Below are 26,061 nucleotides of genomic sequence, written 5' to 3'. Positions count from 1 at the left end.
CGGGCTTTTCCCATTCATGACTCGTTTTTACAACTTCTCACCAGGGAATGGGACACCCCGGAGGCCTCCCTGAAGAGCAGCCGGGCTATGGAAAAGCTGCACCCGCTCCCCGAAGATTTCTGGACCTCATCAAGGTCCCAAAGGTGGACTCCGCAGTGTCGGCGGTCACGAAGAGGACGACTATCCCAGTGACGGGAGGTGCGGCGTTGCGGGACACACAGGATCGTAAGTTGGAAGTTTTCCTTAAGCGGGTTTTCGAGGTCTCACCCCTCACATCTCAGAACCTGCCGTCCGATGAGGCTGCCCAGGCAGATCGGCTAGAAGCCGCAGTGGCGTATGGGGCGGACGCCTCGTACGACCTTTTTCGGGTCCTCGCAAGATCCATGGTTTCGGTAGTGGCAGCACGACGACTACTGTGGCTACGCAATTGGGCAGCTGATACGTCCTCTTAGTCGAGTCTGGGCTCTCTTCCCTTCAGGGGCAAGTTCCTCTTCGGGGAGGATTTGGACCAGATCATCAAGTCCCTGGGGGAGAACGCTGTTCATCGGCTGCCGGAGGATAGGTTTCGACCATCCAGAGCATTTTCTTCTTCTCGGACCAGAGCCAGAGCGCAACGGCGCTACAGGGGATACAGACAGGCGGGCTCCCGGTCATCCACCCCCAGGTCTCAGCCCTGGTCGCGCTCCTTTCGCGGGCGTCGGCCTGCACGCACTACTCCCGGAACCGGGAACCCCTATACCAAGTCTTTACAATGATGCCAGTCTCGCCCACTCCCCTGTCCCCAGGATTGGGGACCGACTAACGTATTTCTACGCGGAGTGGGCACGGATCACCTCGGACCAGTGGGTCCTGGATACCATAAAACACGGCTACGCATTGGAATTTGTCCGCCCCCCGCAGGGAAGGTTCATCTTTTTCCCCTGTGGCTCGGACCTCAAGAGAGGAGCGGTGCTGCTGACTCTGGACAGACTCCGGGAGATAGGCGCTATTGCGCCCGTGCCCTTCGGAGAGGTGGGCTCGGGCCACTATTCCATCTATTTCGTCGTACCAAAGAAGGACGGTTCCTTCCGGCCTATCCTAGACCTCAAGGAAGTCAACAAATCCCTTCGAGTCGTCCGGTTCCGCATGGAAACGCTCCGGTCAGTGATTGCGGCGGTGCATCGGGGGGAGTTCCTCTCCTCCCTGGACTTAACGGAGGCCTACCTGCACATTCCCATCCGCCCGGAGCACCACCGTTTCCTTCGTTTCAAAATTCTGGACCAGCATTTTCAGTTCACGGCTCTCCCGTTTGGATTGGCGACGGCGCCGCGCACCTTCATCAAGATCATGGTAGTCGTGGCGGCAGCTCTCCGGAAGGAGGGCATCCTGGTTCATCCTTATCTGGACGATTGGCTCCTCTGGGCGAAGTCATTCGATCATGGACGCTCAGCGGTGACTCGAGTAGTACGGTTTCTACATTCCCTGGGATGGGTAGTGAACTTCTCCAAGAGCTCCCTCATGCCCTCGCAACGCTTGGGTTTTTTTGGGGGCGACCTTCGAAACCCTACTGGGCAAAGTTTTTCTGCGCCAGGACAAAGCTCAATCCTTGCGGGATCACACACGACGGTTCTCTGTGTTACCAGAGCCCACCTCCTGGGACTACCTGCAACTCCTGGGAGTGATGGGGTCCACCATCGACCTTGTACCTTGGGCTTTCGCGCACATCAGGACCTTACAGTGGGCGCTCCTCTCCCGTTGGAAACCAGTATCGCAGGATTACCAGATGATTCTCCTGCTCCCGCAGAATGCCAGGGACAGTCTGGGCTGGTGGTTGGATCCGCCGAACCTGGCCCGTGGCGTGTCCCTCGATCTGCCAAATTGGGTGGTGGTGACCACCGATGCCAGTCTAGCAGGCTGGGGTGCAGTCTGCGATCGAAGCGCCACGCAGGGGACGTGGTCCACGGTGGAGGCGAAGTGGTCAATCAACCGTCTGGAAACCAGAGCGGTCCGGCTAGCTCTGCGACATTTCCTCCTGCTTCTTCGGAACCGGGAAGTCAGAATCCTATCGGACAACGCTACCACCGTGGCCTACATCAACCGACAAGGAGGCACGCGCAGCCCGCAGGTCGCGCTCGAGGCGGCGCTGCTGATGCAATGGGCGGAGCGTCATCTCGTCCGGCTAGCGGCCTCGCACATCGCAGGTGTGGACAACGTCCAGGCGGACTTCCTCAGTCGTCAACTGCTGGACCCCGGAGAGTGGTCTCTCTCCGACAAAGCGATGCAACTCCTCGTCCATCGGTGGGGGGCCCCCCACTTGGATCTGATGGCGTCCGCTCTCAACGCCAAGGCCCCACGCTTCTTCAGTCGCCGGAGAGAGCGCGGCGCGGAGGGAGTGGATGCCCTGGTCCTCCCGTGGCCGCCACATCTTCTGCTCTACGCTTTTCCACCATGGCCCCTGGTGGGCAGGATGCTCCTCAGAATAGAAAGCCATCAGGGGACCGTGGTTTTCGTCGCCCCTGAATGGCCCAGGCGACCCTGGTTTGCGGACCTGCTACAGCTGGTGATCGACGGGCCAATCAGGCTGGGGCACCTCCCCCAGCTCCTACATCAGGGCCCGGTATTTTTCGAGCAGGCAGAACTCTTCTGTCTTGCGGCCTGGCTTTTGTGAGGCGCCGCCTCCGGCGTCGGGGCTACCCGGAGGCGGTAGTGTCCATGCTATTGCGGGCACGAAAGACATCGACGTCGGCGGCCTATGTTCGAGCTGTGGTGTACCGGCCAGGCCACGAGACCCGCTAAGGCTTCTGTACCTCAGATCCTTCAGTTTCTACAGGCGGGGGTGGAAAAAGGGCTCGCCTATAATTCACTACGGGTTCAGGTGGCCGCCCTTGGTTCGCTGTTGAGCGATGGGGGCTCTCTTCTACAGTATCCTGAGATTGCTCGTTTTCTCAAGGGTGTCAAGCATATGCGTCCTCCGTTACGGGACCCTTGTCCCTCCTGGAGTCTTAACCTGTGCTTCGCTCCCTGTCGGGACCACCGTTCGAGCCGCTGCGCAGCGCAACGATAAAGGATCTCACTCTCAAGACTGTATTTCTTGTGACCATCTGTTCCGCTCGACGCATCTCGGAGCTGCAGGCTCTGTCGTGTAGAGAGCCCTATCTCCGTTTCTCCGACTCTGGAGTTTCGCTTCGCACCGTTCCCTCCTTCCTTCCGAAGGTGGTTTCTGCATTCCATGTGAACCAGACGGTGGAGTTGCCGTCCTTCTCTTCCTCAGAGCTGAAGTCTCTCCGTCTCTTGAATGTCAAGCACACTCTGCGCCTCTATCTGGAGGCTACAAATGAGTTCCGGACCTCTGACCATCTCTTCGTACTCTGGGCCGGTCCTAAGAAGGGGTCTCAGGCCTCGAAGACTACCATTGCCAGATGGCTGAAGGCCGGCATTGCTGCTTCCTACATTGGGTCGGGTCGGACTCCCCCACCCGGAATCATAGCGCATTCTACACGTTCTCAGGTGGCTTCCTGGGCGGAGGTTCGCTCGGTATCCTCGCAGGAAATTTGTAGGGCAGCCACCTGGAAATCGTTACACACGTTCTCGAGGCACTATCGTCTGCACCTCGCCTCTTCAGTCTCTGGACACTTTGGCGAGCAGGTTCTCCGAGCAGGCCTCGCAGGATCCCACCCGATTTAGGGAAGCTTGGGTACATCCCACTGTCTGGACTGATCCAGGTACGTACAGGGAAAAGAAAATTATTACTTACCTGCTAATTTTCGTTCCTGTAGTACCATGGATCAGTCCAGACGCCCACCGCGTTTGGGTTCTTGATCCTGCTCAGCTCTGCGCTACTTCTTGCTCGCAGTGTTCTGTGTCTTCACAGTCGTTTCTTTTCGCTGTTTTTCACAGCTCCCTACAAGTTGGTAGGATGTTTGCAGTTACTTGTTGCGGTTACAATTGTTTTCATTATCTGTTTCCACAAACTTGATCCTTCGGGGGTTTCTACTCTGGCTTTGATATACTCGATACTGAACTCCTGCAGAGGGGGTAGTAGTATATATGGATACGCCCCCTCAAAGCTTGTGCTGACTCCATCTGCTGGATTGGGGACATAACCCACTGTCTGGACTGATCCATGGTACTACAGGAACGAAAATTAGCAGGTAAATAATAATTTTCTTTTCTATCCGTCCTATCCCGGAGGAGGTTAAAGGCTCATTCTATCCGTTCCCAGGCAGCCTCCTAGGCAGAGTGCTAAGTACCAACTAGTTTCGCCACAAGAGATTTGCAGGGTGGCTACTTGGACGTCTTTGCATATCCTTTGCCAGACGCTACTGATTGGACATCCAGGCCCCGTATGTTGGCAATTTTGGTGAAAGTGTTCTTCGAACGGGACTCTCACAGTCCCACCCCAGTTAGGGAAGTTTTGGTACTGCCCGGTAGTGGAGAGGGATTTTAGAGAGTCTGCGCGATCGGTCTGCTTTAATATTTCTGTTCCCTGTAGGTACCAGGATCAGTCCAGATGGTGGGTAATGTCCCCCGTCCAGCAGATGGAGTCAGACAAAACTTTGAAGGATGCTTCCTTATAAACCAGTGCACTCCCTGTCTCACTCCAGCAGATAGGAGCAGGGGAACCTCTGTTTCCCCACTACATTTATTTTACAGTTCTTGTTTTCTTACCTTTTCTACTCTCAAGCTTCTTTGATGGATCAAGTTCATTCAAAAAAACAAACAGGGGTCCTAATTTTTTACCGGCTTAACTTGCAGACAGATCTGTATTCTTTCTCTGCCTGTTTCTTGTTCTCATTGGGCTGTGCAGGGTAAGTTGTCTTTTTTTCCCCTTTAGCTTTCTTTTTCAGTACAGTTTGGAGGTTTCAAACTCTTCCCCCCCCCCCCCCCCCCCCACGTTCCGACCCGCGTTCAGAGAACCGCATTCCTCAGGACTGCTGAGGTTGCCTTCCTCTGCGGAGCCTGGCCAGCTCTGAGGGTCGGTGTAATTTAGTAAGCGGAGGCTCCTTCCCGCGGCACTGCCGGTCACTGCCTCGTGACTCCCTTCCTCCTCATTCCGGTCCTGCCGAGGGCTTGCCGATGTGCTGCGTGCGGGGAGCCCGGATCGCGCTCTCCCGCAAGGGGATCTGCACGAGGTGCCTCCCTGGGGGGGGAGGGCACCTCGCAGCCGGCGGGAGGTTCAGCATTGTGCTCCTCAGTGCGCTCTCAGAGAAGGCCCCGATCCCACTGAGCGTGGGAACGGCAGCCATTTGGACTCAGAGCCGGTGGCTCTGGCTTCCCCAGAAGATGACTCAGGGGATATTTCTTTGCTTTTCCCGCCGCTATTGACACCGGTTCCGTCTCTGGGATGCATTTTACCTCCTGGGGACTCCTCAGTTTTGCTGCCTCCTGGCCCGCCGCCGTTTTCCACAGACTTTGTGCTTCTTATGCACAATGCCTATCTGGCCAGGATGTCCCAGCCTCAGGATTCCGCCCCTAGACCTCCACCTACCAAAGTTCCCAGGATGGTTGACCCTCCTCCTGTGGGAGTTTCCCAGGGAGTATAGGCCCCAGGGGTGGGGGCCTCCGAGGTCCCTCTGGAGTCCTCCAGGGTGCATTTGATTCTCCCCCCCTGTGGGGGGATGGATGTCGCACCAGACCCTGACCTGGATGATCCCTTACTTGCTGTCCAGATGGAGGGGGATGATTCATAGGGTGTTGCGGATCTTCCAGAGGGACAAGTTGGACACTTATCCCACATATCTTTCAGGAACTGGACATTGAAGCCCCTCTGGAACCGCCAGGCCCCTATCCTTCGGGGAAGAAGGGAGACCCTGTACTTGCGGGGCTACGCCCGCCTACCAGGCCCTTTCCTACCCATACCACCTTTTTCCAGTTGTCAAGGGAGTGGGATTCGCCCGAAGCCTCTCTAAAGGTCAGCAGGGCGATGGAAAAACTCTACCCCCCCTCCCTGAGGACTTTCTAGAGCTGCTTAGGGTCCCGAAGGTCGACTCCACGGTTTCGGCAGTTACGAAGCGAACAACTATTCTGGTGACAGGAGGCAAAGCGCTGCGGGATCTTCAAGACAGGAAACTAGAAGTCTACTTCAAGAGGGTGTTTGAGGTTTCGGCACTGGGAGTCCTGGTGACTATCTGTAGCTCGCTGGCGCAAAGAGCGGGACTCCGCTGGTCCAGCAGCTCCTCATGTCACAGGACCTGCCACCGGAGGAGGCATGGCAGGCAGACCGATTGGAGGCCATAATTGCCTACGGGGCAGACGCTCTGTATGATCTCCTCCGAGTTCTGGCCAGATCAATAGTCTTGGCAGTCTCGGCACGCCGCCACCTCTGGTTCCGCAACTGGTCAGCGGGTTCCTCATCCAAGACACAGCTGGGCTCCCTACCTTTTAAAAGGAAATTTCTTTTCGGGGATGATCTGGACCAGATTATCAAGTCCCTCTGAGAGAACACAGTGCATAGACTCCCGGAAGATCGGCCGCGAGCTACTAGTCACTTCAATGCCTCCAGAAGCCATTTCCGCACTCAGCGTCGCTTTCGCACCACCAGGCAAACAACCCCTCGGATGCCTTCTTCTCGATCTCAGTCTTGGTCCCATTCCTTTCGAGGCCACAGATCAGCAAGGGACAGGATGGCCCAAGGGGCACCCTCCAAGTCTTCAAAATGATGCCAGGCTGACCCACTCACCGCTGCCCAGGATTGGGGGGCGGATCTCTCTTTTCTATGAGGAGTGGGTCCGGATCACATCGGATCAGTGGGTCCTCGATATCCTAAGGCACGGCTACGCATTGGACTTTGCTCGACCCCCAAGGGACAGAGTCCTCTTCTCTCCCTGTGGGTCCCCCCAAAAGCAGCTCATCATTCGACAGACTCTTAGCTCTCGGGGCAATCATCCCAGTGCTCCCCACGGAAGTGGGCGCCAGCCATTATTCAGTCTACTTTGTTGTCCCCAAGAAGGAGGGAACCTTCCGCCCAATTCTGGATCTCAAATTGGTCAACAAGTTGCTCAAGGTCCCGCATTTCAGGATGGAAACCCTTACGCTCGGTGATTGCTGCAGTTCATCAAGGGGAATTTCTGGCCTCCCTGGATCTGACAGAGGCTTACCTTCACATTCCCATTCTCACAGCACATCAGCGTTTTCTTCGATTCAAGATTCTGGGCCAGCACTTTCAGTTCCAGGCCCTAACTTTCGGCCTGGCGACTGCCCCCCGAATGTTCACGAAGGTCATGGTGGTGGTGGTAGTGGCAGCTCTCCGATGAGATGGCATACTCGTTCACCCTTATCTGGACGACAGGCTCATTCGGGTGAAGACTTTGCGCCAGGGTCACTGGGCGGTCAACAGAGTGGTGCAGCTGCTCCAATCCCTCGGTTGGATCATCAATTACCCCAAGAGCAGTCTTACTCCTTCTCAGTTACTGGACTTCTTGGGAGCGAGGTTCGACACAGCGACGGGCAAGGTCTTCCTCCGATCAGATCGGGCACGGTCACTCTCGGGGCAGGTCCAAAGCTTTTCTTGCCTCTCCTTTCCCATGGCTTGGGATTACCCTACAGGTTCTGAGCTCCATAGCATCCACTATCGACCTCGTACCCTGGGCATTTATGCATATGCGTCCACTACAGAGAGTGTTACTCTCACGATGGAAACCGGTGTCGCAGGAGTACCAGGCCATCCTTCCACTTCTGCAGTTCGCCAGGGACAGCCTGCTCTGGTGGCTAGACCCGCTCCACTTGGCGCAGGGAATGCCCTTGGACACTCCAGAATGGGTGGTGATCACCATGGATGCCAGTCTCTCCGGCTGGGGGGGCAGTCTGTCAAACGAGCTCCATGCAGGGACAGTGGATGAGGACTCAAGCTTCTTGGCCAATCAATCACTTGGAAACCAGAGCAGTCCGCCTGGCGCTGAGGAGTTTCCTTCCCCCTCGTCCGTCATCGGGCGGTCAGTATTCTCTCAGACAACGCGACCACGGTAGCATATATCAATCACCAGGGGGGCACGAGAAGTCGTCATGTCTCGTTGGAAACGGACAAGCTGATGGCGTGGGCGGAGATCCACCTCTCTTGACTGGCGGCCTCTCACATTGCAGGAGTCGACAATATTCAGGCGGACTTCCTGAGTCGACAGAGTCTTGATCCCGGGGAGTGGGAGCTCTCTGAGGAGGCGCTGCAGATCCTCATCCAGCGTTGGGGGACCCCTCACCTGGACCTCATGGCCAACTCCCTAAATGCAAAAGCACTGCGCTTCTTCAGTCGCAGAAGGGAGCACGGTGCAGAAGGTATGGATGCGCTAGTTCTCCCGTGGCCCCGGCATCTTCTCCTCTACGTGTTCTCTCCGTGGCCCCTCGTGGGCAAGGTCCTCCGGAGAATCTAACTTCACCAGGGTCCGGTGATTCTGGTGGCACCAGCATGGCCCTGTCGTCCGTGGTTCGCAAACTTGATCAACCTAGCTGTGGACGGCCCGATCCACCTGGGCCATCTGTCGCGCCTACTTCATCAAGGACCAGTATTTTTCCTCCAGGCAGATCGCTTTTTGTATTGCGGCTTGGCTTTCGAGAGGCGCAGAGTAAGCCGCCGCGGATACCCGGAGGCCATAGTTTCGACACTCCTCCAGGCTCGCTTATGTCCGGGTTTGGAAAGTTTTCGAATCCTGGTGCACTACCAACTTAGCATTACCACGGAAGGCTTTAGTACCTCAGATCCTTTCCTTCCTTCCTTCAGGCAGGTCTGGAGAGGGGCCTCGCCTACAACTCTCTGAGGGTCCAGTTGGCGGCCCTCAGATCTCTGATTCATTGTCGGGGGGGGGGGGAATTCCACCTTCCTCTCACCCGGATATCGTCCGGTTCCTCAGGGGTGTGAAGCATCTGAAGCTGCCAGTTCAGGCTCCTTGTCCTTCCTGGAGCCTCAACTTGGTCCTCAGAATCTTGGGCGGCCCTCCCTTAGAGCCTCTATGCGCCGCTACCCTCAAGACGGTCTTCCTCGTGGCCATTTGCTCTGCCCGCAAGATTTCCGAACTTCAGGCGCTGTCCTGCAGGGAACCTTACCTCCGTTTCACGGATTCTGGGGTCACCTTGCGCACTGTGCCCTCGTTTCTGCCCAAGGTGGTTTCTGCTTTCCATCTGAATCAGACGGTGGAGCTCCCTTCGTTCTCCGCTGACAATCCATGAGATCTTCGAAAGCTTGATGTCAAGCGCATCCTGATCCGTTACCTGGAGGTCACTAATTATTTTCATCTGTCGGACCACTTGTTTGTTCTTTGGCATGATCCCAAAAGAGGATCCAAGGCTACGAAGACCACGATTGCTCGCTGGCTGAAAGAAGCCATTGTGGCAGCGTATATATGCGCAGGTCGGCATCCCCCGATGGGCATCAGGGCCCACTCTCTTCGCTCTCAGGCGGCGTCCTGGGCGGAGCGCCAGTCTGTTTCTTCTCAGGAGATCTGTCGGGCAGCCACCTGGAAGTCATTGCATACCTTTGCTAGATACTATCGTTTGGACATCCAGTCGTCGATTTTAGGTTCCTTTTGGCGACCGGATCATTCGAGCAGGTCTATCAAGGGCCCACCCTCAGTAGGGAAGCTTTGGTACATCCCACAGTCTGGACTGATCCGGGTACGTACAGGGAAAAGAAAATTATTCCTTACCTGCTAATTTTCGTTCCTGTAGTACCATGGATCAGTCCAGATGCCCTCCCTCAACATTGTTGGGATTTCTGTTTGGGGTCTACTGCTCGACTTCCTTGCCTTGTCTTCACTGCTTATCTACTACTGTTGTAGCCTCTCTTTAGTGGGGCTGTTTTTCACAGTTCTTTTTGCAAGTTGCCTCTTGGCATCGGTTTTGTTCATGTTCTCTGATTATTTCTGAAGGTTTCCCATTAGTCCTTTTACTAGCGATTTCTCGTCCTCTGCTCATTCTGGGGGATATAGTAGAGTTGATTGGTTGAACGTTTTGTTAAAATGTTTTATGCTCTGATACTGAGGAGATGCAGGTGGCACACCGGGTTAAGAGGCGGTGACTGTGAAACTCTCTCTGTCTCCATCTGCTGGAAGGGAGGGAAATTAGCAGGCAGGAACCAATTTCCTTTCAGCAGAACTTGTCCGCTGAATCACTGGGCAGAACATCCTGTATCCTCCCCAGCTTATGTTATAGTTCTTCTAACGTCAGATGATCTTCCCATGTTGATTCAACTCGGTCTGCCCTCGCTGGCCTTTGTACTCAGAAGGAGAAGTCGTGTCACTTACAGTTGTACCCTGGTTAGAGAGAAGCCGGGTTCCTGTATGGCCTCCGACCCCCAGGAAAGAGGGGGAAATGTGTGGATGCTGAACCCCGCGTAAGCAGGTCTCACGGTACCAGCGCTGGATCTCTCTCTCTCTGCTTTGTTTTCAGGATGGAGCACAGCTCCAGCAGCGCCTGGTTCAGCTGGACCGTCCCATCCTCAGGATCCCTCACTTGGCCATCCACCTGCAGAGAAACATTAATGAGAGTTTTGGGCCCAACGCAGAGCAGCACCTGTAAGAGCTTGCGGGGCGTAGGCTGTGTACATTGAAAGGAGAAGGCTTATTCTCCTGTGGTGAGAGCGGCTGTCCCTGTACTGGGGGTGGTGGTGAGGGAGTAGAGCCTGTCCTAGGGAGGGTGAGGGGAAACCTGCCACGCAGTGCAGAGGAGGATGCTTTGCTGTGTGTAGGGGCTCTGTCTGTCTGTCTGGCTGAGATGTAGGGCACACTTTCCTGCACAGGGCATGGAGGATGGGGAGTATGCCCTGCCTTGATGTGGACAGAAGGGGAGAACACAGTTGGGGGTGGAGGATGCTGATCTGTGAGACGGAGGGGAAGGGGTTGGGGGTTGGGTAGTGGAAGGGGAAGGGTCCTGTGGGGAGGAGGGGAAGGGGTTGGGGGTTGGGTAGTGGAAGGGGAAGGGTCCTGTGGGGAGGAGGGGAAGGGGTTGGGTAGAGGAAGGGGAAGGGTGCTGTGTCCTGCGGGGAGGAGGGGAAGGATGGCGAGGGCGGCTGGGTGGGGAGAGGATGCTCTGATTTGGGGGCTCGTGTCCGAGTGCATGGACGTTACTCATGATTTACAGAGGATTTTACCCCCCTCCATGCAAATCTTATCCTCGTGAAGGCATTAACTATTTCTCTCTGTTGCAAGCGGAGCATTAAAGCCAAGAAGGCGTAGCCTGGGTACTCTTAATGCTGGAGACGTAGCTCCTGGTGAGAGGGGAGGTGGGGGCCAGTGTTAGTCGGGTACGGTCCCTCACCCTGGATCCGGGAGCCCTCCACCCAGGAACTCCCAGACCTGAATTCAGCACCCGAGGAAGTCCAGCAGGAGGGAGATTTATCTGTTATTGAGCAAGAAAATAAAATCCTGGCTTTTTAAGCAGTGAGGAGATCGACCTGGGATGTGCAGGGTCCTGCTTTCTCCCTGTCACGTTGCTGATTGAGGGGACAGAGCTGGGATGTGCAGGGTCCTGCTCTCTCCCTGTCACGTTGGTGAGTGAGGGGACAGACCTGGGATGTGCAGGGTCCTGCTCTGTCCCTGTCACGTTGGTGAGTGAGGGGACAGAGCTGGGATGTGCAGGGTCCTGCTCTGTCCCTGTCACGTTGGTGTATGAGGGGAGGCAGTGAGGGGACAGACCTGGGATGTGCAGGGTCCTGCTCTGTCCCTGTCACGTTGGTGAGTGAGGGGACAGACCTGGGATGTGCAGGGTCCTGCTCTGGCCCTGTCACGTTGGTGAGTGAGGGGACAGACCTGGGATGTGCAGGGTCCTGCTCTCTCCCTGTCACGTTGGTGTATGAGGGGAGGCAGTGAGGGGACAGACCTGGGATGTGCAGGGTCTTGCTCTCTCCCTGTCACATTGGTGAGTGAGGGGACAGACCTGGGATGTGCAGGGTCCTGCTCTGTCCCTGTCACGTTGGTGTATGAGGGAGGCAGTGAGGGGACAGAGTTGGGATGTGCAGGGTCCTGCTCTCTCCCTGTCACGTTGGTGAGTGAGGGGACAGACCTGGGATGTGCAGGGTCCTGCTCTCTCCCTGTCACGTTGGTGAGTGAGGGGACAGAGCTGGGATGTGCAGGGTCCTGCTCTCTCCTGTCACTTTGATGTATTCCCTCCTTTGCCCTCAGTGTCCCCATTCTGGCCACGGCTGTGCAGGAGGAGCTGGAGAAGGAGTCATCGGACGCGAGCGTCTCCTGTCCGTTCTTCAGTGACTGCAGCTTTTCGGTAAGAGTCACATCCTCAGGAAGGAGCCGTGGATGCCTTCTGCTCTTGGGGCAGGCGAGGAGTGGGCAGTGTGAGTGCGGGGGAATGGGGTAAGATGCTGGACCAGCGGTGTCCTGACAGCTCGGGGTAGGGCAGGGTCTGTCTGTGCATGTCTCTTCTTCACCTCTGCCTGCTGTCGTGCTTTGCTTCCAGTCTGAGAGACATCACCTGGCGCTGCTCTGCCTGATCTGCTCGCAGCTGGGAATCGGGCCGGAGCAGATTCTGGAGATGGAGCTGTGCCTGGCAGACACCCAGCCCGCGGTAAGCAGAGGACTCTCTCAGGCCCCGATGTAATGAGCCCGCTCGGCTCTGCAGGCTCGTCCCGCGCGCTCCCCGCCTGCCGGCCTAACGCTGGAGACTGAGCTTCTGCTCAGAGGTGGCGCAGGCTTTCTGGGACGGGCGTTCGTCTGTGCCTTGTTCTTTTTATAAGCCCTCGGCCGTGCACTGATCTTGCCCTGAAACTTTATTGAGTGCTGGTTTTGTAACTTTGCCTGTAGTGCGGTTGTAACGTCTTTCAGCCGGCCCGGTGGCGCAGAGCTGGTGCAGCGTTGCCTTTATAAAGGAGCTCGGGTTCCAATCCCCGGCTCGGGTCTTCCACTCTCCCGCGGCCGGGGGATGCTGCGGAGGCGGCGCTTGTGGCCCCTGAAAGGTGAGAGCCTTGGTCACCGTGCGGCAGCGACCCCCGGGGGCTGGAGACAGGGCCCAGGCTCGCGGGGTCCTGGTGCACGAGGCCCCGGCTGCAGTGACTGGGGGGAGCCGGGCCTCCTGGCACCAGAGCCCGGAAGATGCCGGATCAGCTGCGAAGCAGGAGGAAGCTCTCCTGACATGAAGCCCGGTGTGCGTCCTGACCGCTGCCCTCCTGTCTCTCCTCAGGTGCTGGGAGGCGCTTTTGAGGAGTTCATCTTTGGCCCACGGCTGGATAACCTGCACAGCTGTTACTGTGCCTTGCAGGTGAGGTGAGCTGAGCGTGCGGGGACGTTTCTCCCCACTGCTTCCTGCACTGGTCTCACAGGTGGATCCTCTGCAGGTCCCCTCCGCTTTGCTCTTACATCTCGCGCTGTGTGTTGTTGTACGATGGCTCGGGCTTGGTGCTGGTAGCTTTGAGGCACAGGTGGAGCTGCTGCAGGAGCCACCGTACGTGACAGGTGCTTGGGGCAGGGTGGTGGCTCCCGCTGCAGCCACTGAAGGATGGGGGGCGTCTGATGCGAGGTACGGGGGTGTAAGAGAGGTAGAAGGCTGCATGCTGGGCTTTGCATGTTACATTTGGGAGTAATAGGGGCAGTAATGAGTGTCCTTCTTCCCTGTTCTCTGAATCTCCAGGCTCTCATTGGCTCTAGCGCCTCCCCAGATTCCCTCTCCAGAGACCCCAACGTTCGAATGATCACGCTGTACGACAACGAGGAGGTAAGGCTGCAGAGGGGCCGAGCTGCGCAGCGCGCGAGGGTCACTGAAGAGCGAGGCGGGGAGGGGACCGGGACACACACGCGCGCGCGAGGGTCACTGAAGAGCGAGGCGGGGAGGGACCGGGACGCGCGCGGGTCACTGAAGAGCGAGGCGGGGAGGGACCGGGACGCGCGCGGGTCACTGAAGAGCGAGGCAGGGAGGGAACGGGACGCGCGCGGGTCACTGAAGAGCGGGGAGGGACCGGGACGCGCGCGGGTCACTGAAGAGCGGGGAGGGACCGGGACGCGCGCGGGTCACTGAAGAGCGAGGCGGGACCGGGACGCGCGCGGGTCACTGAAGAGCGGGGAGGGACCGGGACGCGCGCGGGTCACTGAAGAGCGGGGAGGGACCGGGACGCGCGCGGGTCACTGAAGAGCGGGGAGGGACCGGGACGCGCGAGGGTCACTGAAGAGCGGGGAGGGACCGGGACGCGCGAGGGTCACTGAAGAGCGAGGCGGGGAGGGACCGGGACGCGCGAGCGAGGGTCACTGAAGAGCGAGGCGGGGAGGGACCGGGACGCGCGAGCGAGGGTCACTGAAGAGCGAGGCGGGGAGGGACCGGGACGCGCGAGCGAGGGTCACTGAAGAGCGAGGCGAGGCGGGGAGGGACCGGGACGCGCGAGCGAGGGTCACTGAAGAGCGAGGCGGGGAGGGACCGGGACGCGCGAGCGAGGGTCACTGAAGAGCGAGGCGGGGAGGGACCGGGACGCGCGAGCGAGGCGGGGAGGGACCGGGACGCGCGAGCGAGGGTCACTGAAGAGCGAGGTGGGGAGGGACCGGGACGCGCGAGCGAGGGTCACTGAAGAGCGAGGCGGGGAGGGACCGGGACACGATCAGAAGTGGAGGGGTTAATGATTGCTTTCCAGATGGTCACTGACTCCGACCTTCAGGAAGAAGGAGCTGCCATGGAGGAGCGCATGGTATTGGTTATTGACTCCTGCGCCTCTTCTGTTGATTGTGTGTCTCTCTTATTGCTTTGTTGTTATTTATTTGCATAACATTTTGATTGCTATCAGAAAATCAGTGTATTCAAGGAAATTGCTAATTGGTTGCTTTCTCTTCCTGCTTAGGTGGGTTCTGGGAGTGCACAGGGGGCAGAATCACTGTTAACGGAGCTCATCCTTCGTCGAATTGCCTCAACCCCAAAGAATCTGACAGCGTTTGAGGAGTCTGTTCCTAAGTCCTACATGATCAGTGCTGACATGGCCCACGCTGTGCACCCTAACTACGCGTACGTACCGGATCATTGGCGGCCTTCCCCCACACGGAGGCCTGGGTGGCTTACCTTACTAATGTATTCAGTTCTTACAGTGTTTTACTGTCTGCTGAATTATTTGCTTTTACCACTAAATTTAGAACTTAAGAAATTCCCTGCATGGTCACACCAAGGGCCATCGACCCCAGCATCCTGTCCCTGACACTGGCAAGTTCAGGTCACAAGTTACCTGGCAGATCCCATAAGGTAGATTTATTTCTTATTGCTCACTCTCAGAGATAAGAACATAAGAAAATGCCATACTGGGTCAGAGCAAATGTCCATCAAGCCCAGCATCCTGTGTCCAACATCGGCCAATCCAGGTCACAAGTTCCTGGCAGGATCCCAAGGGTTAAGATTCCAAGCTGCTTATCCCAAGAATAAGCAGTGGCTTTCTGCAACTCTCCCTTAATAGTTACTGAACTTTTCCAAACCTTTTTTTAAACGCAGCTAAACTAACAGCTTTCACCACATCTTCTGGTAACGAATTCAAAAGCTTCATATGTGTTGAGTAAGAAAATATTTTCTCTTATTAGTTTTAAATGTATTACCCAGTAACTTCAATTTGTGTCCCTTCATCTTTGTACTTTTCAAAAGAGTAAACAACTGATTAAAGTTTACTCATTCCACACCACTCATTATTTTATAGGCCTCTATCATATCCCCCCACCCCAGCCTTCTCTTCTCCAAGCTGAAGAGTCCTAACCTCTTCAGCCTTTCCTCATAGGGGAGCTGTTCCATCCCCTTTTATCATTTTGGTCGCCCTTCCCTGTACCTTTTCTAATTCTGCTCTATCTTTCTTGAGATGCGGTGACCAGAGCTGCACACAGTACTCAAGATGAGGATGCACCATGGAGTGATACAGAGACATTATGATATTCTCTGTTTTATTCTCCATTCCTTTCCTAATAATCCCCAGCATTCTGTGTGTGTATGATATATGAACACAAGATGAGGATGCACCATGGAGTGATACAGAGACATTATGATATTCTCTGTTTTATTCTCCATTCCTTTCCTAATAATCCCCAGCATTCTGTTTGTGTATGATATATGAACACAAGATGAGGATGCACCATGGAGTGATACAGAGGCATTAGGATATTCTCTGTTTTATTCTCCATTCCTTTCCTAATAATCCCCAGCATTCTGTTTGTGTATGATATATGAACACAAGATGAGGATGCACCATGGAGTGATACAGAGACATTATGATATTCTCTGTGTTATTCTCCATTCCTTTCCTAATAATCCCCAGCATTCTGTGTGTGTATGATATATGAACACAAGATGAGGATGCATCATGGAGTGATACAGAGACATTATGATATTCTCTGTTTTATTCTCCATTCCTTTCCTAATAATCCCCAGCATTCTGTTTGTGTATGATGTATGAACACATGATGAGGATGCACCATGGAGTGATACAGAGACATTATGATATTCTCTGTGTTATTCTCCATTCCTTCCCTAATAATCCCCAGCATTCTATTTGTGTATGATATATGAACACATGATGAGGATGCACCATGGAGTGATACAGAGACATTATGATATTCTCTGTTTTATTCTCCATTCCTTCCCTAATAATCCCCAGCATTCTGTTTGTGTATGATATATGAACCCAAGATGAGGTCACACCATGGAGTGACACAGAGGCATTATGATATTCTCTGTTTTATTCTCCATTCCTTCCCTAATAATCCCCAGCATTCTATTTGTGTATGATATATGAACACAAGATGAGGATGCACCATGGAGTGACACAGAGGCATTATGATATTCTCTGTTTTATTCTCCATTCCTTTCCTAATAATCCCCAGCATTCTGTGTGTGTATGATATATGAACACAAGATGAGGATGCACCATGGAGTGATACAGAGACATTATGATTTTCTCTGTTTTATTCTCCATTCCTTTCCTAATAATCCCCAGCATTCTGTGTGTGTATGATATATGAACACAAGATGAGGATGCACCATGGAGTGACACAGAGGCATTATGATATTCTCTGTTTTATTCTCCATTCCTTTCCTAATAATCCCCAGCATTCTGTTTGTGTATGATATATGAACACAAGATGAGGATGCACCATGGAGTGATACAGAGACATTATGACATTCTCTGTTTTATTCTCCATTCCTTTCCTAATAATACCCAGCATTCTGTTTGTGTATGATATATGAACACAAGATGAGGATGCACCATGGAGTGATACAGAGGCATTATGATATTCTCTGTTTCATTCTCCATTCCTTTCCTAATAATCCCCAGCATTCTGTGTGTGTATGATATATGAACACAAGATGAGGATGCACCATGGAGTGATACAGAGACATTATGATTTTCTCTGTTTTATTCTCCATTCCTTTCCTAATAATCCCCAGCATTCTGTGTGTGTATGATATATGAACACAAGATGAGGATGCACCATGGAGTGACACAGAGGCATTATGATATTCTCTGTTTTATTCTCCATTCCTTTCCTAATAATCCCCAGCATTCTGTTTGTGTATGATATATGAACACAAGATGAGGATGCACCATGGAGTGATACAGAGACATTATGACATTCTCTGTTTTATTCTCCATTCCTTTCCTAATAATACCCAGCATTCTGTTTGTGTATGATATATGAACACAAGATGAGGATGCACCATGGAGTGATACAGAGGCATTATGATATTCTCTGTTTCATTCTCCATTCCTTTCCTAATAATCCCCAGCATTCTGTGTGTGTATGATATATGAACACAAGATGAGGATGCACCATGGAGTGATACAGAGACATTATGACATTCTCTGTTTTATTCTCCATTCCTTCCCTAATAATCCCCAGCATTCTATTTGTGTATGATATATGAACACAAGATGAGGATGCACCATGGAGTGATACAGAGACATTATGATATTCTCTGTTTTATTCTCCATTCCTTTCCTAATAATCCCCAGCATTCTGTGTGTGTATGATATATGAACACAAGATGAGGATGCACCATGGAGTGATACAGAGACATTATGATTTTCTCTGTTTTATTCTCCATTCCTTTCCTAATAATCCCCAGCATTCTGTGTGTGTATGATATATGAACACAAGATGAGGATGCACCATGGAGTGACACAGAGGCATTATGATATTCTCTGTTTTATTCTCCATTCCTTTCCTAATAATCCCCAGCATTCTGTTTGTGTATGATATATGAACACAAGATGAGGATGCACCATGGAGTGATACAGAGACATTATGACATTCTCTGTTTTATTCTCCATTCCTTTCCTAATAATACCCAGCATTCTGTTTGTGTATGATATATGAACACAAGATGAGGATGCACCATGGAGTGATACAGAGGCATTATGATATTCTCTGTTTCATTCTCCATTCCTTTCCTAATAATCCCCAGCATTCTGTGTGTGTATGATATATGAACACAAGATGAGGATGCACCATGGAGTGATACAGAGACATTATGATATTCTCTGTTTTATTCTCCATTCCTTTCCTAATAATCCCCAGCATTCTGTGTGTGTATGATATATGAACCCAAGATGAGGTCACACCATGGAGTGACACAGAGGCATTATGATATTCTCTGTTTTATTCTCCATTCCTTCCCTAATAATCCCCAGCATTCTATTTGTGTATGATATATGAACACAAGATGAGGATGCACCATGGAGTGATACAGAGACATTATGATATTCTCTGTTTTATTCTCCATTCCTTTCCTAATAATCCCCAGCATTCTGTTTGTGTATGATATATGAACACAAGATGAGGTCGCACCATGGAGTGATACAGAGACATTATGATATTCTCTGTTTTATTCTCCATTCCTTTCCTAATAATCCCCAGCATTCTGTTTGTGTATGATATATGAACACAAGATGAGGATGCACCATGGAGTGATACAGAGGCATTATGATATTCTCTGTTTTATTCTCCATTCCTTTCCTAATAATCCCCAGCATTGAGGTCACACCATGGAGCGATACAGAGACATTATGATATTTTCTGTTTTATTCTCCATTCCTTTCCTAATAATCCCCAGCATTCTGTGTGTGTATGATATATGAACACAAGATGAGGTCGCACCATGGAGCGATACAGAGACATTATGATATTTTCTGTTCCCTGTACGTACCGGATCAGTCCAGACACCTGGGTTGTGACTCCGCACCAGCAGGTGGAGACAGAGTAAAACTTGTCGGGCTCCCTACATATAGTAAGGTGCCACCCACAGCCCCTCAGTCTTTCTCTGTCTCCAGCAGATGGGGCAGGTCCACCCACAGTCTCTGGAATCCCTGGGGTTGGAGTTAGCCAGTCAGGGATAGAAAAAAAAAAAAAAAAAACCATAGGACAGAAAGGGGATTTTCCTTTTTTGTTTTAATTCATAGTAAAAAAAAAAAAAAAAAAAAGAATTAGAAAGTTTTGGGCCAGGAAGCTCCCGGTGGAAGTGCCTCCCAGGGGGGTTGCCAGATCCTGAGGGGATCATCCTCCCCTGGTAGAGGCCGCTGCTGGGGTCGAGGACCCGGCCCCTCTGGCAGCAGCGTTGGGGGTGACACCGGGGAGCCCGGTTCACTCACCCCCAGTGGAGCCCGGAGGCTTTTCAGCACCCTGGTCAGCGACTTTAGTAAAAAAAAAAAAAAAAAAAAAAAAGGTTTTTGTTACTTTTGCGCCGGCTCTCTCTCTCTCCCGCGCGACGTTTCGTTCGGGGGGGGGGGGCGGTTTGTTTTGCTTAGGGCTGCGGTGTTTTTCGTGCGATCTCGGCCGGAATGCCCGTCGGGGCCGCCTGCCGCGCGTGCGGCTCCGCGCGCACGCGAGTCTCGAGGGACGGCATGTGTTCGGGCTGCCTCGCCAGAGGCGAGGGACCGTCCGGGGGCGATCGGGGGGGTCGGACCCGGGCGTCTCGTTCGCCGCCGCGCGTTTGTGCAGTGCAGGAGGGGGGGCTGGATCCGTTCCCGCTTAGCGCGGGAGCGGCGGCCATTTTGTCGACCGTCCACGAGGCGACCAGGAGAGCCATGGAACATGGCTCCCAGCCCCCTCCGCTCTCCCCCCATCCTCGGGCCGCGTCGGGGGCGCCTCGGGGTGCCTCCGATGCGGCTGACTGGGGTTCGGGGGAGGGGCGCTCGGACTCTGAAGAGTCCTTTTCGGAGGATTTTAATTTTTTATTAAAAAAATTGGCGATGTATCAGAGGGAGCGGCGCAGGCACGGGAAAGTGCCAGGAGATGCGGATGGGCGGTCCCGCTCCCGGAAGAGGTCTGCCCGCCCTAGAGACACGGCTGTGCCCCCGAAGGACAAGCGGCTGGCGCGTGGCGCGCCCCAGGACGCGGATTCGGAATCCACTTCCTCGGAGGAGGAACGGTCGATCTCGGGGGCGCCGGAAGGGCCTGAGGGGCCCGATGAGCAGGGTCCAGCGCAGTCAGGCGCAGGCAAGGGCGCGCAGACGGGGGATGGTGACGACCCCAAGGTCGTCCGCCTGTTTAAGAGGGAGGAGCTCTCCCCTCTCATTCCAGCGATCCTCGACGAGATTGGAGTGGAGGCCCCGCCGGTGGAAACCCGTCAAGGGCCTAAGATGGATCCGGTACTCCTGGGACTCGCGGGTCCTACGGTAGCGTTCCCTTTCCATTTTTCTGCGTCCGACATTCTCTTCCGAGAATGGGACACCCCGGAGTTGGGCCTCAAGGTAAGTAAAGCTATGGATAAGCTATATCCTCTGCCGGAGGATGCCTTGGAGCTCCTGCGGCTCCCTCGCGTGGATGCTGCTGTGTCGGCGGTCACCAAAAGGTCGACCATTCCCGTCACCGGCGCTACGGCGCTGCGGGATGTCCAGGATCGGAAGCTGGAGGTGCAGCTCAAGAAAGTGTTCGAGGTGTCAGCCCTGGGAGCGAGGGCTGCTATTTGCAGCAATTTTGCGTTGCGGGCTGGGCTCCGCTGGGCCCAGACCTTACAAGCGAATGCGGGTCTCTCAGAAGGGGAGGCTGCTCAGGCGGACCTTCTGGAGGCAGTAATCGCTTACAGCGCTGATGCCATGCATGATCTGCTGCGCACCTCGGCCCGGGCCATGGTGTCTGCGGTTTCAGCGCGTCGTCTTCTCTGGCTCCGAAACTGGGCTGCGGACGGTACGTCTAAGGCTCATCTCGGCGCCTTGCCTTTTAAGGGGAAGTTGCTGTTTGGAAAGCAGCTGGATGATATCATGCAGTTCCTGAGTGAGAACAAGGCTTTTAAGCTACCGGAGGACAGGCCACGTCCTAGACCAAATTTTTCTGCACGGAACCGTTTTCGAAACAACCGTCGCCAGAGGCCGCAGAGGTCAGCTGGGGCAGGTCAATCCTTTAGAGGAGGCGCTACCAGAGCTTTGACCTGGCCCCAGCCCTTTCGGGGGAAGAGATTCAACAGATCAGGTGGATCCTCGGCGGGATCCGGGGCCAAGTCGGCCCAATGATACGCAATTGGTTCGTTTCTCGGCGAAGGCTCAAGAGGACGTTCCACGGGTGGGAGCGCGCCTCGAGAGTTTTTACGAGGAATGGACCAAAATCACTTCGGACCAGTGGGTGCTAGACGTGATAAGACACGGTTACGCGTTAGAATTTGCACGTCTCCCCTGGGACAAGTTTCTCGTATCCCCCTGCAAGGCCGTAGCCAAAAGGGCCGCCGTACGGGCAACCCTCCAGCGCCTGGAGGCTCTGGGCGCCATCACTACTGTGCCGCCGGCGCAACGGGGCATGGGAAGGTACTCCATTTATTTCGTGGTTCCAAAAAAGGACGGAGCGTTTCGTCCGATCCTCGATCTAAAGGGAGTAAACCGGTGCCTTCGTGTTCCACGGTTCAAGATGGAAACAATTCGCTCGGTAGTGGCTGCGGTTCGCCCAGGCGAGTTCCTAGCGTCCCTGGATCTGACGGAGGCGTATCTCCACATAGGGATCCAGCCCGCCTATCATCAATACTTGCGATTTTGCATCCTGGGCAAGCATTTCCAGTTCAGGGCTCTTCCCTTCGGTCTCGCCACGGACAGGTGCGGCGTTTGCTAGCGCTACAATGCCCTTTGGTCCGCGATTACCTGATGGTCTTGGGTTCCATGGCGTCGACACTCGCCTTGGTGCCTTGGGCTTTTGCTCATCTGCGACCGTTACAATCAGCGTTACTTTCCCGCTGGAGGCCGGTCTCGGAGGAGTTCCTGCGCCCGCTGCCTCTCACGGACCGCGCCAGGGCCAGCCTGCAGTGGTGGCTCTGCCCCAACCATCTGACGTGCGGCGTTTCTCTGATCCTGCCCAATTGGACGGTGGTCACGACGGATGCCAGTCTCTCGGGTTGGGGAGCGGTCTGTGGGGGGCGCTCGGTGCAGGGCCTGTGGTCAGCCCAGCAGTCGCAGTGGTCCATCAATCGGTTGGAGACCAAGGCGGTGGCGCTGGCGTTGCAAGCTTTTCTGCCGTGGATACGGGGTCAGGCGGTTCGAGTCCTGTCGGACAACGCCACCACGGTAGCCTATATCAACCGTCAAGGCGGGACACGGAGTCAGCAAGTGGCGGAGGAAGCGGCTCAGTTGATGTGCTGGGCGGAACGGCACCTCAGCAGCATTGCGGCTTCACACATCGCCGGCGTCGACAACGTCCAAGCGGACTTCCTCAGCCGGCACCGGCTGGATCCAGGGAGTGGGAACTCCCGGAGGGTAGCGTACCGACTCATCTGCGCCAGGTGGGGTCAACCACGTCTGGATCTGATGGCCACCGCGCAAAACGCAAAGGCTCCGAGGTTCTTCAGCCGTCGGAGGGAGCGGGGCGCGGAAGGGGTCGATGCACTCGTGCTTCCTTGGCCCACGGACGTGCTGCTCTACGTGTTTCCCCCGTGGCCTCTGATAGGCAAGGTGCTCCGACGGATCGAGCTACATCCGGTGGAAGTGATCTTGGTGGCGCCGGAGTGGCCACGGCGTCCGTGGTTCGCGGATCTACTGCGGTTAGCGGTGGAATCTCCGCTCCGTTTGCGGGGCGACGCGACCATTCTGCGGCAGGGACCCGTTTGTTTGGAGGACGCGGATCACTTTTGTCTCGCGGTTTGGCGTTTGAGAGGGCGCGTCTAAGGTCCAAAGGGTACTCCGAGGCAGTGATCACCACGTTGTTGAGGGCTAGAAAACAGTCCACGTCTTTGACCTATATGAGGGTCTGGACGGTCTTTGAGGACTGGTGTAGTGCTCGCGAGGTGAACCCCATTCGGCCGGAAGTTCCGGAGATTCTCTCTTTCCTTCAAGAGGGCCTCTCGAAGGGACTGTCCTGGAGTACCCTGAAAGTTCAAGGGGCAGCCCTTGGCTGCCTTCGAGGTAAGGTCCGGGGAGTGTCCTTGGCGGGCCATCCGGATGTGACACGGTTTCTGCGGGGGGCGAAGCATCTCCGTCCGCCGGTCCGGAATCCGTGCCCCTCCTGGAACTTAAACTGCGTGCTTTCGGCTCTTTGTGGGCCGCCTTTTGAACCGGTCAAGCGGGCGACGTTGAAGGATTTAACATTGAAAACAGTGTTTTTGGTCGCTATTACGTCCGCGCGTCGGGTCTCGGAGTTACAAGCTCTTTCTTGTAGAGAACCGTTTTTGCGTTTTACAGAGACTGGTGTCTCTCTGCGGACTGTCCCCTCCTTTTTACCCAAGGTGGTGTCGTCCTTTCACTTAAATCAGTCAGTTGATCTTCCCGGGTTTTCGGCCATGGATCCTCAGGCCAGGGGATCGAGGGAACTGAGGAAACTTGATGTCCGTAGGATTCTACTTCGTTATCTGGAAGTTACGAATCCTTTCCGGGTTTCCGATCACTTGTTTGTTCTCTGGTCGGGGGCTCGTAGAGGATCGGCGGCTTCGCGGGCCACGATTGCGCGTTGGCTCAAGGAGGCGATTAGTTCGGCGTATCTTCTGCAGGGCAAGTTGGCACCCAGGGAGCTTCGTGCACATTCGACGCGGGCGCAGGCCACGTCTTGGGCCGAAGTTTCTAGTGTGTCCACACAAGAGATCTGCAGGGCGGCAACGTGGAAATCGTTGCACACTTTCACGAGACATTACAGGCTTGATGTCCAGGCGACTGCGGCTCAGGGTTTTGGGGCGAGTGTTCTCCGAGCGGGACTCTCTACTTCCCACCCTGGGTAAATTAGCTCTGGTACATCCCAGGTGTCTGGACTGATCCGGTACGTACAGGGAAAGGAAAATTAGTTCTTACCTGATAATTTTCGTTCCTGTAGTACACGGATCAGTCCAGACTCCCGCCCGTCTGTGTCTTGTAGTTTAGATCAGAAGAAAGAGAGAGAGTCTGCTCGTTTGCTTATTTGGCTATTTGGCTATTGTAGTTTGCAGTTTGCACGTTGTGTTCATGGTTCTGAAGGTTTTCGGCTCCAGCTCAGGGGCTGTTGTGAATTGGCCTCATGTTTGGGGTTTTTTTCTAGTTAGCTAGTTTTTTTGGCTTTATCTGGCTTTGACATTACGTGCGACTGAGGGGCTGTGGGTGGCACCTTACTATATGTAGGGAGCCCGACAAGTTTTACTCTGTCTCCACCTGCTGGTGCGGAGTCACAACCCAGGTGTCTGGACTGATCCGTGTACTACAGGAACGAAAATTATCAGGTAAGAACTAATTTTCCTTTTTATTCTCCATTCCTTTCCTAATAATCCCCAGCATTCTGTGTGTGTATGATATATGAACACAAGATGAGGATGCACCATGAAGCGATACAGAGGCATTATGATATTCTCTGTTTCATTCTCCATTCCTTTCCTAATAATCCCCAGCATTCTGTTTGTGTATGATATATGAACACAAGATGAGGATGCACCATGGAGTGATACAGAGGCATTATGATATTCTCTGTTTTATTCTCCATTCCTTTCCTAATAATCCCCAGCATTCTGTTTGTGTATGATATATGAACACAAGATGAGGATGCACCATGGAGTGATACAGAGGCATTATGATATTCTCTGTTTTATTCTCCATTCCTTTCCTAATAATCCCCAGCATTCTGTTTGTGTATGATATATGAACACAAGATGAGGATGCACCATGGAGTGATACAGAGACATTATGATATTCTCTGTTTTATTCTCCATTCCTTTCCTAATAATCCCCAGCATTCTGTTTGTGTATGATATATGAACACAAGATGAGGATGCACCATGGAGTGATACAGAGACATTATGATATTATCTGTTTTATTCTCCATTCCTTTCCTAATAATCCCCAGCATTCTGTTTGTGTATGATATATGAACACAAGATGAGGATGCACCGTGGAGTGATACAGAGGCATTATGATATTCTCTGTTTTATTCTCCATTCCTTTCCTAATAATCCCCAGCATTCTGTTTGTGTATGATATATGAACACAAGATGAGGTCACACCGTGGAGTGATACAGAGACATTATGATATTCTCTGTTTTTATTCTCCATTCCTTTCCTAATAATCCCCAGCATTCTGTTTGTGTATGATATATGAACACAAGATGAGGATGCACCATGGAGTGATACAGAGACATTATGATATTCTCTGTTTTATTCTCCATTCCTTTCCTAATAATCCCGTGCATTCTGTTTGCTTTCTTGGCTGCTGCTGCTGCACACTGGACTTTGCTGAAAAGCGTGAAACATCTTCGGCCACCCCTACGGTGGCCACTTAATCTAGTATTGAAAATTTTGGCAGGGCCCTCCTTTCGGCCGCTGTGCAGTCTTTCCTTGAGTTTTTTAACCTTGAAAACGGTGTTTCCTGGTGGCTGCCTATTCGGCGCATCACATCTCTGAACTGCAGGCATTGTCGTGTTGAGAACCGTTCCTTCGGAATGACTCCAGGAGCGTTACAGCTTCGTACCGTTCCTTCCTTCTTGTGCAAGGTCGTCTCAGTTTCATTTGAATCAGTCCATTTCATTGCCTTCCCTAGATAAGTGGAGGAATACCACCTCCTCAGCCATTTGAAAGTCTGTATACGTTTGGTGCAGTATCTGGAAGTTTCAGAACCGGTCCAAAAGACAAGCCCACCTGTTTGTCCTTCATGGGGGGAAGGAAGCAGGGCGAACCAGTTTCGTGGGCTACCATAGCTTGCTGGAATAAGGAGGTGGTCATGGGAGCTGTGTGTGGAGGCAGGAAAGCCATTACCTTCTCAGGTTAAAGCTCATTCCATCAGG

General features: G+C 53.7%; 1 protein-coding gene across 1 annotated transcript in view; it reads left to right on the top strand.

The window, feature by feature from the left end:
* The window catches only part of LOC115093363 (aspartyl aminopeptidase-like), a 47,565-nt gene extending 32,443 nt beyond the window's left edge, over positions 1-15,122 (top strand). Inside the window, exons 6-12 of the mRNA XM_029605005.1 lie at positions 10,354-10,478; positions 12,084-12,180; positions 12,373-12,480; positions 13,093-13,170; positions 13,540-13,623; positions 14,732-14,896; positions 15,018-15,122. Of these exons, the coding sequence (XP_029460865.1) occupies positions 10,354-10,478; positions 12,084-12,180; positions 12,373-12,480; positions 13,093-13,170; positions 13,540-13,623; positions 14,732-14,896; positions 15,018-15,122 (762 nt within the window). The remainder of the gene's footprint in view (positions 1-10,353; positions 10,479-12,083; positions 12,181-12,372; positions 12,481-13,092; positions 13,171-13,539; positions 13,624-14,731; positions 14,897-15,017) is intronic.
* Positions 15,123-26,061: the final 10,939 nt, after the last annotated feature.

The sequence above is a fragment of the Rhinatrema bivittatum genome, chromosome 6 (genome assembly GCF_901001135.1).
Source record: "Rhinatrema bivittatum chromosome 6, aRhiBiv1.1, whole genome shotgun sequence".
NCBI lineage: Eukaryota > Metazoa > Chordata > Amphibia > Gymnophiona > Rhinatrematidae > Rhinatrema > Rhinatrema bivittatum.
The sequence above is the reverse complement of the archived record's forward strand: the minus strand, read 5'-3'. Positions and strand labels throughout refer to the sequence as shown.